Genomic DNA, 15,558 nt, shown 5'->3' on the forward strand with positions numbered 1-15,558 from the left:
TATGGCAATGACCCCAGTGGCTGCTGCCAACGTTGAGAATGCCCTGAACTTGGCATATGCAGAGGACAGTTCTCAGGCCTGGGGCCTCCTCCTCTCATGAAGGTCAGCTCTGTGCTGCAGCTATCCGTGATGCTCTCTGCAGTAAACACCTACTCTGTGCCTTCATTATGCCATTTAAATACTTGTCTCTCTTCCATTCTTCCTCTTCAGCATCCTGGCCAGAGCACACTCCTTCCTATACTGCCAAATATACTACCCTAGCTCCACCATAGAAAACAAGCACTCTGCCTCTCCCATCTCTTGCTCTGCAGCAAGTTGAGGACTGCACCTGCAGCAACACTGAGGAGGGAGAAGGTCAAGGTGGGAGTCTTAACTCGTGACAGCAGAAAACCTGGGGCCAAAACAGGAATCAGAGCAATGTCAGGTTGCTCCTGCTCTGCCAACAGGTAGTGGCTGCCTGTAAGAAAAGTGCAGTCCTTCACTCATACCTAATGGCACTCATCTTGTCCCACAAGAATCCCCCCACACTTCCCATATGTCATCAGTGGGAACAGCAGTGAGTCAACCCGTGTGACAGGGCTGACCAGAGGTGAGGTGTCATTATCTGGACAGTGCTGCCTGAACAGCCCGTTGTAAACACAGCCCCAACCCATCCTGCAAAAAACCCCAAAGACCAGAAGAAGTAATCACCACAGAGCACCTCCTGAACCACGTGATATTGGCAACATTTTAAAATTCAGATTATACAACTAAGATAACACCACAAGGATTTTAATGACTATATATCCAGCCAATTTAATGCCTCTCTGCAGAGAGACATTGTGAAGCTTAGCTAGCACTTCCGAAGTGCTTTGAGATGTAAAATGGCACCACAAAGCAATTCTCTTCTCAGCAATACACTTTGTAGCAGAGTTCATTATCTTTGTCCTAAAGAGAAACTAAAATACCTCCATCTACATGTGCATAGCTTCTTTGACCACGAAGAAACAAAGACTTCATACGGAAATAAATGCATATAAAGTGAATGGACAAGACTGGCTCTTTGGAATTGGCACTCTTCACCTGTTTATATTATTTACCCATGCTTTCTTTTTGGAATATCACTAAAGAACATTGCAAAACAAACTCCAACAGAAAAATGTTTTCTGTGCAGCACATTTGCTCATTATAGGTGCCACAGAAGTGCTGTGGCCTAGCTCTTCTGTCACTCTGCAGCCACTCTGGTTCCTTATTTTAACAGCATTTCCAACAGGCTAAGACATGGCTTTCATTGCTATAACTTGAGCATTCAGGTTTAAAAATTTTTCTTTGATATTTCTTATAGTGCTTTGGAGGTCACCCAGGCATTTTATGCAGACTACTGGTACACTTAATCATTTCAGTGGCTTCCTGCAGTAAATCAGGAGACATTATATTAATAAAAGATGGGGCTGTTCCAGGTCTGATTCATAATGCTGAATCTCCATCTACCTGGCTTAAAACAGTCCTTTTAAAAGATCAGTTTACTCTAAGGAATTCTGAGTAGCAAAGACGCATCTTCTCTGTCACAAGACCCTTGCAGAAAACATACACTCAAGGCCAGAGGTCTGAAGGGTGCAGACACTGGGGTGGTTCAGAACTAGGGCTCTAAGATGTCTGGACCGCAACCCAGCCTATGAAAAAAACACTTTTGGTGTTGTGTATATGGGTACACTATGCAAACATCTCCTTCACAGCTGAATCTCCATTGCTGCTCTTCTTTTTCTGTCAAATCCTATTTAGTCACATTACTTGAGTCAAAGACCCAAAATAGGCAAAATATCAGGTCTCAGAGGGAAAGACTGGTCAAAAGTTGACTCTGTTTCCACCACATTGTTTCATTACTTCTTCAAAATATTTACTAACTCCCTGTAATCAGGATTAATCTAATACACAAACAAAGAAAGAGAATAAACAGTTCTCAGTGAATACAGATGGCAAAATATTACAGAATAATAATTTCTCACCATAAATGCTATTTGATTGTAGTATAATTTTTACCAAATATCTTGAAAACATTCTTTTTTGTTTTCACTTGATCAGACCAACTACACCGATACCAGGAGTTTGAAATACATTTTCTAAAGCTCTTTTTTCATGAGGAATTGTGAGACTGACTTTTTCCCATGTAAACTCACATTTTTGAAGTTTATAATCAAGGAAGAAGAGTCTTAAAAAAAAAACAAAAAAAAACCAAGGCCCTTCAATACATCAATCTCATCTTGCAAGGCGCAGAAGACTTCCATTTCTAACAATGCAGCAGGGTGTAGATGCTGAGCATCACCTCCCAGACAAACTAAGGAGAAGAAATGTGGATAAAACAGAGATAATACCTTCTCTCATTAGCCGCCAGAAGTAATGCCAAAGTACCTATTACAAGATCAGATGGTTTGTGACATTTTTTCACCAGGCTGTCATGACCATTGGTTCCAATGGCATGCCCTGTGGTGGGGCAAAAGACTCCCAGCAATGAGTGGCATCAAGACAAAACTGCTCCTATCACAATGATGCTCTCAGTCTGCAGCCCATCCCCGTGCTAGTCACAGGAAAGAGGCCAGCCAGGCAGGCTACAGACCCTCTGGGGCTCCTTGTTCCAGCCATCACTTGACTATTTGGCTGACGTATCTTGAAAGGCATTCTTGAATCTAAATCACTTACTCTAGTCAGAATTTTATTTTTGTTAACATAGACTTTAGAGACCTGATTATATACTTTCAAGACTTTATACTAAATTCCCTATGGACTTTACCGGGCACTGCATAAGAAACCAAATCTGTCATAAGTAACCACGCTGTTGATAAATTCAAACACGCAATGCATTAGCAGGCATTGTTTCAGACATTCATGCATTTTCCAGGGAAATGTCACGCTCCTGAGAATCGCTATATTATGTGATATTCATAACACATATTCATGTTAGGTGCATATTCATACACACAAAGGTGCATAGGGAAACCAGTGTAAGGAATCAGGGTCAGGCCCCCGGACACAGGGGCTCATGCCTTTGTGGTATAAGCAGCTGGAGAGAGTGAGAAGTTATGTGAGGGCCAGTGCACGACCCTTTGTGAACACCAAGCCAGATTGGAGGGAGAGTAGGGAATAGGGTTGGGAGACAAGTACTGAAGCAACTGTGACTCTCAGTTGGATAACAGCGTGAGGAGGGGGTCTGCAAAGTGACTCCAAGCCCACTCACTAATGGAGAGGCTGTGGGATCTAGGGGTTAACAGAGACACCCATTTGTGCATATGTGTCTGTGTATGAGGGACCTGGAGACAAGAACATCTCATTTCAGCTCCTAGGAAATCTGCAGTGTGAACCTGTGTGTACTGTGTGTACAGTTGGGCTGCCAGCCTGAGGCACAGCATGCACAGGTAGCAGCTGCTGGGGACCCTTAGCAGCCAGGCCAGCCACTAGGTCAGTGAATGAACACAGTCAGTCACTGCAGGCATTCACACTATTATCTCTGGATATATTTTCCACCAGTGGACCTTTATCCTGATCAACAGGAAACGGACACAACATCAGGCTGTTGGTGCTTACATATGAACCAAGTGCTGAGTGTTGGTGTTAATCTCAGGGGCAGGTCATGCATGCATATACATATTTATCACATATGTGAGCTTTTGTGTCTCTAATGGATACATATTTGACCTTGCTACTGAACAGACTGGCTGGAGGGCATGGAGCTATGGCAGGCTCATCTCTATCAGACTGCCTGGTTCAGCAGCCCCCTTACAAGAAGCAGTATTCTTCCAAGTAGGTTTGAATGATATGGTAACACTGTGGAATGCAGATTTCCTTCTTTCCCCACATCTATATTCTAAATGACAACAGGTATGTCTGTATGCCCTTCCAGTGCACCCAAATAAACAAAGAATAAGTACTTGTATATGTTCACACAGAGAAAAAAAAGTTTTCTCTATTAACAACAGTAATGGCTGATAAGCTAAGCAATGTTTCAAAATATTTTTGTTCATCTCACTGAATGCAGCAGATTTCAAATCTCATAATTACCATTATAACATGAGTTTACTTATACAGAAATATAAAATACAATTAAAAGAATTTCAACAGTTCATTTAAAATATATAAACTGGAAAGAAAAAAAAAAAAGTAAAATTCTGGAATACATAATGATTGCCAATTCCCTGTATCATTTTGATTATTCAACTGAAACATTAATTTTTATCAAAGATCTGTTTCTGAATTGGGATTTATCATAAAAGCTTGCATGGCAGACTACCAAGAAGTGACAAAATTTTAACACCATAATGAACATTAGGCTCTTGATCCATTATGCTTAACACTTATGGATGTTTTTTCCTGTAACAAGGATGCTTAAAAACATGTTCAAAAACAAAAAGCAAAGCTACAATTCCAATGTAACTATATGATTCCAAATGTGATTTCTTTAAGGCTTCCACTAGACTGAAATCAAGGTTTTCTGGCAAAAGATGACTGATCCTTCATTGTTATGGGTCTATACAGAGTGCTTTAAAAGGACACGAGAATGACACTGAGTAGGTCAGGTATTTGGAATGGACAAGGTGATAATGCAAAGGACAGCATAAGACAGTGAATGCAGAGGGGAAAAAGATGGTGTGTGTGAATGGGGGAAAAGAGTATAACGAGTACTGTGGGAATAAGAACAAAAGCACTAAACATGGAAACACAGGCTGCTGGAAGAGGACTGGGTGTGCAGCTGGAAGTAGAATACAAAACTGAAAGACCAGTGATGTTGTGGTAGGTATGTAAGAAGAGAACAGAAGGAATGGGGAAAGGGCTGTTCCTTCCTATAAGGAAAAAAAAAAGAGCAGAAAATACAGTGATATTCAACAGCAACATGAAACTGAGGGGCCTGACTGGGCGACAAGAGACACAAATAGAAGAGGAGGAAGAGAGAACACAAAGCTAGCAGTGGATGAACAAAATCATCTCTTGTACACTCTCAAATATATTCACATTTTGTTTGTATGTTGTTAATTGAATTTTGAAATCAAGAAGCTCAGACTCCAATGGCTCAAATCCCCAAAGTACCAAGAGGTCCCTCTAACCTTTTCTAAAATAGGTCTGGATAAAATACAACTCATGATTTTAACACAATTTCATATTTCATGGGTAAAAGACAGCTTTTAATTAATTTGGCAACATTGTTTCATTAGCTCTTGCCTCAAACCACAGGAAAAAGAAAACAAAACCTAGCTTAAATGCCATATGAGTTAATAGCATTGAATATTATCTCTGGAAATTTAGAGGTGTTTAACTTCTGAAATTATACTGGCATTGGATCAAGGAGATTTGAATACTAATCTTCTATAGTCATATGTTGGAATTAGAAATGCTCATTAGCTTCTTAATAAATACAGAAATATTCCTTTCTAGCCCTGGTAGATTCATAGATTCATAGATACATTAGGTTGGAAAGGACCTACAAGATCATCTAGTCCAACCACCCTCCTGTCACCATCCCTACCCACTGAGCTACTAAATCCTGGTAAAAAAAGCTGAAAGCTGTCTGCTCTACCTTGTTACTAGAGTTTTTTGACACTCAAAATCTCATCAGTATCAGGTGCCTCAAACCACTCAAGCCATTCTATTGACGGTTCATCAACTGGTCATCTACACTGAGTTCAGTAATAACAGTTTACTCTTAGATGTGCACAGCACATGGACACAGCAGACCACAAGGTAGGTTTTACAAACACAATATTTTCATATTATGTACCACATGAGTAAATAACAATTATGTTAAACATACACACCAGTGTATATCTGTCATCAAATACCCAGAGTTCCTTTCAGTCTCCTGAACATCCAAGTTCACAAGTACAGCACTGTACCTTGGTTCCACACAGTTTCCTTAATGACACACACAGTCTTAGGACTCACCTCCTGGGATGTACAGGAATGCAGCTAATTGTGTCTAGTGCACATGCAGATTCTCAGCTCTTTGAACACAGACTAGAACAAGTAAACTAAGGTCGCAAAAGTTGTCAGAGCATGGAGTGTCAATTTGTAAGCTTAAGTGAACAGCAGATGGGGACCTCTGCATCTGTCAGTGCATATGGTTTCTGGCTAAGGGCAAAGCTTTGCAGGCACTTTCCGCTGTGCAGAACAGTGCTAAGCCCAACAAGTTCTGCACAGGGAAGTGGAACTGTGCTGCCAGTGAGGGGGCTGTGTGCACGGGTGGGTATGGGTGTGTGGGAAGAAGGAACCGGGCAAGGACAAGGCATGAAGTCTGAAGGAGCTGATGCATGCTGATTTTGCTGACAAACACCAGCCACTTCGCATCTCTACACTTTCTCTTCCCTCGTTTTATCCTCATATAGGCAATCAAGTACCTAGATACCAGTTTGTCGCAGCACTAGGCTTGTCAGATGCTTGTGCATTCCTGCCTGTTCACCCCAGAACAGTGTTGTTATCTTCCTTTTCCCTTCCACTTTTCCTACTTGCAGCCTTCACAAAGATGAGCCCACACTGTCAGTTGGGTCTAAAAATAAGCATCTTCTCGAAAGACAATGGTCCTACTGCAGTGTCTTAGGATCACACAGAGATGCAAGCCTCAGCTGGATGAATGCTTCCATCACTTCAGACACAAGCTTGTTGAGCATCTCACAGAGAAAGCACTCATTTTACATTTACACATTTTATCAATTTATAGAGTAGCATTAAAAGCTGCTTCTTCTTCTTCCTCTTGCATCTGAAACAAGTACATTTAGAGGCATATGCCACCTGCGCTCTTCATGTGGAACACCCACAACTACTTGAATTCTAATAATACTAACAAAAATAATAAACAACAGTTTGTTACTTATGTGCTGCCAGAGCCAGAAGGCTTCAAGAGACCTGAAAAAAATATATGCAAATATAGCAGAAAGAACTAGGTTTTAAAAATACATAGAGATACAGACAGCACTGCTCAAAACCAAGAATAAGCCAAGGGCTTCTTAATAGAGTAAAATTCCTTGCTAAGTCTTTACCCAACCAACTCAGTCTGAAGTGTCTAGCATCTCTTCTGAAAGTAAGTTTCAGCCCTCTTAAACTGTTTCACTTTAACTAATTCATTGAAAAACACACCACCCCTTGTGCTTTGCTTCATTAGACAAGCTAGAGAGGAATTAGCAAGGGATCTGACATTCTGCTCTCCGGTACATTCTGTTCTACTTTATCAGGACACCTAATGCAGCTAGTAAAAAACCAGTAGTACTAGTTTTGTTTTAAGCTACCCTGCAAGCAGTCCTAAAACACCCCAAAACAACCAACCTGACAGACACCTGCAGCAAATATACCTGAGCTATGTCAATTGCATGCAGATCTAAGTGGAAATTATGATATAATTGCAACTTCTGGTAAGTATTTGTTTGGAAAATCCTACTATAAACGAGACGCTTGGAAAGACAGTGGCAAGACAAGATGTTCAGAGCGTGAGGCATTCAGATGTTTCAAACCTGAGAGGGAAAATAGCATGGACTTATCGAAGCTGCCAGAAAGAAGGAGCATTCATACAAATGACAATCAGGTTTTGATTTTCCCTCAGCACTTCACTTGTGTTTGACCTGTTCCCAGCCAATAGCATTCTTAAATTTTGCAGTGTGTTGGAAAAAGCAAGAACAACAAACAATGCCAAGTGTATGCCAAGAGAGTGTAAAATACCCTGAGATAACTTGTAAGCTGCTGATGGAAATTCTCAAACTGCATAACTCCAGTCTATAGTGGGAGAGGGACTTGTTTTTAAGTCATATCAAAATGTTTTTAGCTATTTTATTTTACATTAGTTTATGCCTCTCTGAAATGGCTGCACGTTTCACTTCCACTTCCTTTTATTTTTTCCTTTTCTCTTTCAGGCTGCCATTAACTTTTCCATCCACTAAAACTGAATGGGCCTTTTTCAGTTGCAGAAAATTTCACTATACTGAGTTGAAAAAATGTTGCATCTTACATAGCAAGAATATAACAAAAGATGTAAGGCTAAGGAAGAGTAATAACAAATTCAAAGCCTTTGAAAAGACCATATAGGGAAGATGCAGTTATTGAAATAAACACGGGTAAATAAGGCAAAAGTTGAAAAAGCTTTCATAAGAATTAAGAAAGCTTTCCATCCTCATGTCTAGTATCACGTGAACTTGTTACACAGCAATATTTCTTTCACTCTTCCACTTTGCAGAAAGAATACAAGCTTGTCACTGGCATTGGAATTTTTCGTATTTACTGACTGTAAATGGCACTAGCAGTTAGAACTCCAAATGACATGGATCCTCTGCATGTGCTGAACTCCTCCCAACAGCAGATTTTATATTAAATTAGCACAATTAGAAAAATGTTTTCTAAATATCAAGTTAGGATAGACAGGCACTGACAACTCCAATTATTAAACATGGAAAGTTGAAGCACTGAAATTACTGCACATAATGAAAGAAATCTGTGATATTTCTATTTTATTGCTTTGCTCGCACACTTGGCAATCTCTTGTAATAAATTTACATGATGTCATCCTTCATACATTGCAGAATTGCCTATTTTTTCAACTTGATTTTACTATATTGTCATTTTACTTTGTTCAAATATGCAAACAACTTTATACTGCTTTGTTGCATGGTGGCATACTGACACATTAGATCTTTCCATCACACCAACAATATAAGATTTTTACTCTGAGAGCATTTCCCTATTTGTAGATACAGAGACCAATTTCATATATTTTCTGCAGCCTAAGGACAAAACAAGCAACTATCTGCCTGGACTTCTAACATGCAATTCTTTGTCCAACTTCAGGCAGAACTAAGCACAAAGATTCAGACAGAATTTGATTTTATTTAAAATATTTCTAACTCAAAACTTAAAGTTTGCTATTTTCTATATTAGTTAAACCATTTTTATAGGTTATGTTGGTCTCCAGGACAACTTAAAGTCACGTCTCAAATTTATTTCTTGTATAGACTTCACTGACCTCAGTAGTATAATTACATTAACATAATGTCAAAAATGCATATATGATGTAAATATTTTATTATAGATTTGCTCTCAGAAGAGATTAGTTCAACTCAGAATCCCAACTTAGCCTCCAGCATATGAATTCCCTGAGATACACGATATTGATATTGTTTAAAATTATTCTTTAAAATACTTATATAAAGAAAAACTTTCAGCTGTATGCCATGTATATAGGATTTTTTCAAAGGGAAACAGAAAATATACTAAACCAACTGCTTGAAGCTGTCATCATTAGAACTGCTCTGGCAAAACCATACACCTTTCACTGTTTTATAACATAGCACTGTTACCTATAACTTACATACTGCAAGTCATAAAATAACATTACTGTCATTAGTTAAATCTATCACCATAGTAAGTGATCCCAATTTGTCCTCTCTTCCACTCTTCTCCCTTCCCCTGCCAATCCTGCTGCCAACATAAATATTTCAAGACACACATAACTTTCTGAAGAATTCCCTAACTGGATGTCAAACATACTTTCATCCAATTGTAAAATGAAGACATACTAATGTAATGTGAAAACTGAGCTCTTTGATACACTGCTCCAATTTCACTTGATTTATAATAGTGCTACCAAGAGCAAATAGGAAACATGGTCTATGAATAAAAAAAGGTGATCTTACTACATTTTTATTACTACATTAAAGGCACTCACAACACATCACTGTTTCTCTGATTTGTTTACAGCCTGAGAGGGAAAAATAAGGCTTTAAAACACACACTTATTAAAAGGTTCCTTTATGCATATCATTGTCTTTTCTCTCAAACGCATTGAGGACCATTAAGAAGTCTCACCTGGTTCTTTCTCAAAAACCAATTCTATAGTTTCTTCCCCTGTGAATCGATAAATATTCTGCACCATAGTAAAAACATTGAGATAGTTAGACACGGTATGAATTACCTCTGGGAGTAATACATAACAGTATTTTACATTTCTGTAATCATTTCATGCAGAAGCCATGAAACACTGGACAAAGGTGGGTGACTATCTGGGTTACTTTACATATGATGAAAGAGAAGAGCAGAAGGTGAAATTCATTTCAGTAAAGGAAATCCTGGAAGAGCCATATAATGATATTCCATAGACTGTGGAACATATTTTTGCTTCTGCCCTCTGTGTTGCAGCAAGTTTAACCCATACAGTCAGTGAAGAAACTTGCTCAACATACAACAGAACCCAGCCACACAGTTAGGAACACAACTGCCTTTTGATCTCCAGACATCAACTAGAAATTGTAGCAGCTCAAGAAGCACATGACAGAAACTAAGAGTTTGCAGCAATAAATCAGGGGGAACATACAATCTCTGACAGATGTGGTGAATACATGCAGGATAATACCACACTGAGTATATATGACAACAGCAAGAAATGTGTGAAGTATATTATTATATGGATAGCATATGGCAGAAGAACCAGTGTTACTTTCTATACTCTGCTTTACCTCAAGTACCATTACCTGGAGGCTGACCAATCAACCTTACCTTACCTAAACTGTGAGATTCCATTTCAGAAGTGATTTCAGGCCATCTACAATCAAGACTTCCAAGTTCAGCACCAGAGAAGTACAAACCCATAAATCTATATTTTATCAACTTTAGTGGTAAGGGTGTAAGTGTTACAATAATGTACTACTAACACTAAGGCACTGTGATTTCATAAGGTAAACAATACCACTATTGCTAATACAAAATCGCCCAATTTTACACTGGGCAATGGCTTCCAACCTGTTTGCAGTCAAGCTGACTTTTGATTTTTACATAGGGTAAAGACGGACTTCTGAATCTTCTGGCTGCTGACGTTTACAGGTCATCTAATTTCCTATTAACATGACTATATTCAGAGGGGGCACAAATCATCTGTACTTTTAGCCATGCTTTGTTAAGCAGTTATCTATTTTATCTAATAACTTTACCTCACATATTTAATAACTAATGCACTAAGAAGTAAAGGGTAAATATTGAATCTGGAAATTTTAGTTTCTAGTGCTACTGGTGACACCATGACCTTCTAAAATTTTCCAAAGGCAAGAAACAGACTGAGTTCTGATGACTTAATGAAACTACAGTTACTATGTAAAAATGCAACGTGTACCACCGAAAAAATGCACCAATAGCAAAGCTTATACCTGTTGTTTTGCAGAACTCAATCTACCAGGCCAAGTATAAAATACCTAGACATCTTACCACTTCTTTCAAAGGAAGAATAACTATATATGACCAGACACAAGCAAAATGAATTTCTATCCAGCTCTGGCTGCCCTGGATCAAGAGGTATGAATGCCCATGTTAATGTTCTGTTATTCAAAACAGGGACATTAATCATAATCATAACACAACACTCGAGCCTGTTTCCAAAAATCTCCTCTTGCCTTTTGTCTCTCTAACTATCATGGTGCAGCCTGTCCAAGGGCCCACATGACTAAAAATAACCACACAGGATTTTGTTAATGTAAGCCTATGGACATACAATATCTTGGTTTATTTCCACTTGTTACAGGAATAAAGTTTCCACAGAAATTGCACAATAAAAATTAGAAGTTATTTAGACCAGGAACTCCTTATTAATAAAGAGATATGTAGTTACGTTAACTCTAAGCTAGTTTTCTGCTAATTATGACACAAACTCAATCACAAAAGGTAAAAGTAAGCAGTCTTCTTTTGGTACCCAAAGGCTCCATTTCACTCAGAATAGAAAACCTGTTTATTTTTTGTTTCTTCTCATGACAAAAACAAAAGAACCAAGAGTAACAAAGCTAAATCCTTGCTACAGTAAGAATACTGACATTTTAGAAAAGTTGACACAAAGGACCACTCAACTAATGTGTATTTATAAACTCAGGTGTGTCACTGCAGCGCAAGCAGAATGACACAGTTAACTTTAATTTAGCTACTTCAAGCACTTGTAGAGATGAAGGAAGTAGGGAAAAATCCTGCAAGATTTAATAAGCTGATAAAGTTGTTACAAAAAATCAGTCTGGACTGGCATCTTTTTCACCTCAACTTCCATTATGAGGCTCAGTGACAAACTTATGGATAACAATGCAGAGAGCAGTGAAGCAATCTTCTGATGAGGCATCAAACATTGAGCCTGAGTCTAACAAAGACAGCTATATGAGGGATTTTAGACAGCTGTCTTGGAATATCCCACCTGAATCCAGTTCTTGGCTAGATTAGTTCACAGGAACCAACTTAGGACCTTGGTTTGCACAGCAAGGCGAAATGAAAGCAACATGTAGTTTAGAAGCAGTCTGAATGTTCACTTCCATAATTTAATCTGCTGGGCCCACTAACTGATCTCTGGGCAGCAGTTCTTTTAACTCTTCACACCTGTGTCCTGTTCTATAAATGACAAATGGGATTCTGGTCTCTTTTTAGAAGTTTTGGGATCCACTGGCACTAAGTAAAAATCCTGACTTTTTTTTTTTTTTTTTTAAATAAGCAAGGTAAGCATCCACCACCCTCACACACCAGGGAAGTCTAAGGTGGAGGAATGGTAACTAGTAGTAAAAGACAGCAGCATCACTGGTGTACTCACAAAACACATACTTTCAATACATTCTTCACTCCAGCATCCAAGAAAATAGTATTTATGTATGAACATCCAAAATATTATGGATGGAAAGAGACAGATTTTAGCTTTGCATCAGACAATTTCCTCTTAATGCTTGTCTTCTATAAACAGTATGAGTGCTGTTCAGTTTAATGCACATTTAGAGTATTTTACCTTGTGTCTTTGAGTCCAAACTACTAGTTTTTCATAATTTAAGAAGCATATTATGTGCAAATAACTGTAAATCATTTCACACAGAACCTCTGCAAAGCCAGCTACGTAAATCTCTGAGATTCTCCTGGTGCTGAGACTGGAGTGGAACATCCCATTACAAATGGACAAGTGAAAAAAAATCCGTAACATTTTTCAGATACTGTTGAAAAACTCACGTTTCTCAAAAAGTGTCAACTGTTTCTCAAAATAGAAAGAATTTCTACGTGTTTCTGTGACATTAAGTATGAAATCTGCTTGCAGAGGTACAATCTGTAGCAAGAACATGCGTGCCAAGACTCTGGCATGGCTAATATTTTGTCTAGACAGCCTTCAAATATGACTGACGCAAGAACACTGCACATGGTTGAGGAAACCAAAACTTAGGGAAGAGCTTTTCAAGATCTAGCCAACACAAAGGATTTTGAAAGTGTGCCTTGCATCCTCCAACCACTCCTCCTGGTATCCTCCTCAGGAATCAAACAGTACTTTGTGTCTTCAAGTCTCTCTGCTGCCGTCTTATTTGGAAGAAGTAAGGGCAGTAAGGAACTCGTAAGCTTTTCTCACCTGTAAGACTTGGAAACTGTAAGAAACACATGACAACTATTAGCTAAGGGATAAAAAAAAGAGTAGAAATGACTAGTCATAGTAGATAACTGTTCTAGACATTTCATAATGCACCACACATTCACCTTGACCTTTTAGGACACATCAGAAGTAGCCTGAACCATGTGTATGCTTTGACAGAAAAGTCCACACAAACTTGCCACTATTTTGCAGAAATAACAAATATCACGTACTGTCTAATATTATTTTCACAATATGACAGCCCTAGTACACTTAATCCTCAAGCAACTGTCAGAACTAGAAAGAATAGGAGATTCAAACCAAAGCTTTAAGCTTTATTTGGTTCATGCTCAACTCAACAGTCAACAAAGACAACAGTCCACCCTAACTTGCCGGGGGCCTGATGTTAATTTCTATCAACTGATAACACTGACAGTGCTGTTCAGCAGCCCAAAAGGATTTAAAAAAAAAAAAAAAGCCAAATTTAGACATTAGTTTGCCTTCCAGGAAAAAATAAAAATCAAAATCTAAGGCTTAGGACACCCTTTTAAAACAGCAGCAAAAGCACCGCTTAGGGCTGTGGATCCCAAGAATTCGGCCAATGCTTCACACCCAAAACAGAAATTATCCTGGCTAGATAGAAAACATGGTAGTTGCTTCTCTCCAAATGAAATACAGACCTCAAGAACCCTGAGCTTATCCCTGATGCACAGAATTGCACCTTCCACCTGCTGTTTCACTTCGGATACCAAACTCACCAGCTCAGCCTACAGACAGGATGTGAAGCACACAAGTGCTAACACAGTAGCAGCAACACCTATGACTCTAGAATGAAGTTCTAAGCGAGGTTTTGTTCTACTGGAGGCTGTCGCGAGACTGTTCTGCAGCTACGGAACACAGAGAACACGGTTTGACAGAGGTCCTAAGCACAGGCAGCCATCCTGCTTTTGAGCCTAGACGGAGTGTCTCCTCCCATCCCGGTCCTTCCCCCGCCCCCGCTCCTCCCACTTCCACTACAGCAACACTGTTAGGAGGCCACACAGGCGTGGACACTGGGGGCAAAGATAGCCTCCGAGCAGCCTGCGCGGCTCCCGCTGCCGTTTGCCGTGCGTGCGCGGCCCGGATCCTTATGAGCAACGAAACGCCTGTCATTCCATAGCGCCTATGTACATAGCACAGTATATTCAGGACGCAGGCCGAGCGGAGTGGGGCCAGCGCTGTGTCACTGTCACTCACGCACCTGCCGGGGAGCGGCCGAAGGGAGCGTGATGTGCTCTCCCGACGGCGCCTAGGAGCCGAACACGGGGACCCGCAGCCGTGCTGCCGGCCGCCACAAAGGCCAAAGCCCCCAGCAGCACCTCCAGGCGCACCTTCCTCGCGGGGCAGCCCCTCGGCTTCACCCGTGTCTGTGCCAGGCTGCCGCAGCACGTCCCCGCCGTAAGGTCACCACCGGGCCGGGCCGCTCCGCGCGGGCAGCCCGAGGAGGAGGCAGGGCCGCGGTGGCACTTACCAGGTCTATGAAGGTCAGAAATTTCCAGCTGCCTCCATAGGTCTGATGCGCGGGCATGTCAATGGCCTTGTAATTGCACAGGATGGAGCAATAGGACAGGAGGATGGCGGCGCGCAGCACCTGGCAGGGCACCAGCGCCATGTTGCACTCCGCAGGGGCTGCCTCGGCTGCGGGCTCACGGCCAGCACGATGCACTTCCGTGAGTGCCGCCGTGCCCGGCTGTCCGCGGGACGGTTCGGGCGGAACGGCCTCCCAGCGCCGGGCCGGGGCGGAGCGCGGAGCGGCGGCTGCGGGCGCCCGCTGGGGCCGGGCCGGGTGGTGGCGGCGGCGGCGGCGGCGTGGGCGCGCTCCCGAGCTCCGTGCCCGGCCGGGCGGGACGGGACCGCGCTGCTCCCGAGGGGCGGTGGAGGTGCGGGGCACGGAGGCCGGGCGGGGAGGGGTGCCGGCTTGACCCGGGCACTGCACCGGGGAGGTCGTGGCCTGGGAGCGGTGCTGCTGGAGGTGAGCTCTCGGTGAGTGTTTGTGGCCTCGGTTCTGGCCCTCGCTTCCTGCTCGAGGAGAAGGCAGAAAGCTACCGGGGCAGGCTCGGAGCGCCGTGCTGGGTCTGAGGATGCCCCGAGGCCGAATCTTTAGCTTTCGTCCAGGAGAAGATGAAACAATAGAACAGGGCTCTTGGCAGCTGGAGGGGTGAGCAGAGTTGTGGTGCGAG

General features: G+C 41.4%; 1 protein-coding gene across 1 annotated transcript in view; it reads right to left on the reverse strand.

Moving 5' to 3' along the window:
- The window catches only part of AIG1 (androgen induced 1), a 115,937-nt gene extending 100,841 nt beyond the window's left edge, over positions 1 to 15,096 (reverse strand). The window contains exon 1 of the mRNA XM_065732896.1: positions 14,850 to 15,096. Coding sequence (XP_065588968.1) covers positions 14,850 to 14,990 — 141 coding nt within the window. The 5' untranslated portion in view covers positions 14,991 to 15,096. The remainder of the gene's footprint in view (positions 1 to 14,849) is intronic.
- Positions 15,097 to 15,558: the final 462 nt, after the last annotated feature.

Source organism: Cyrtonyx montezumae, unplaced genomic scaffold (assembly GCF_038088225.1).
Source record: "Cyrtonyx montezumae isolate F1298 unplaced genomic scaffold, pur_monq_1.0 scaffold_0, whole genome shotgun sequence".
Classification (NCBI taxonomy): domain Eukaryota; kingdom Metazoa; phylum Chordata; class Aves; order Galliformes; family Odontophoridae; genus Cyrtonyx; species Cyrtonyx montezumae.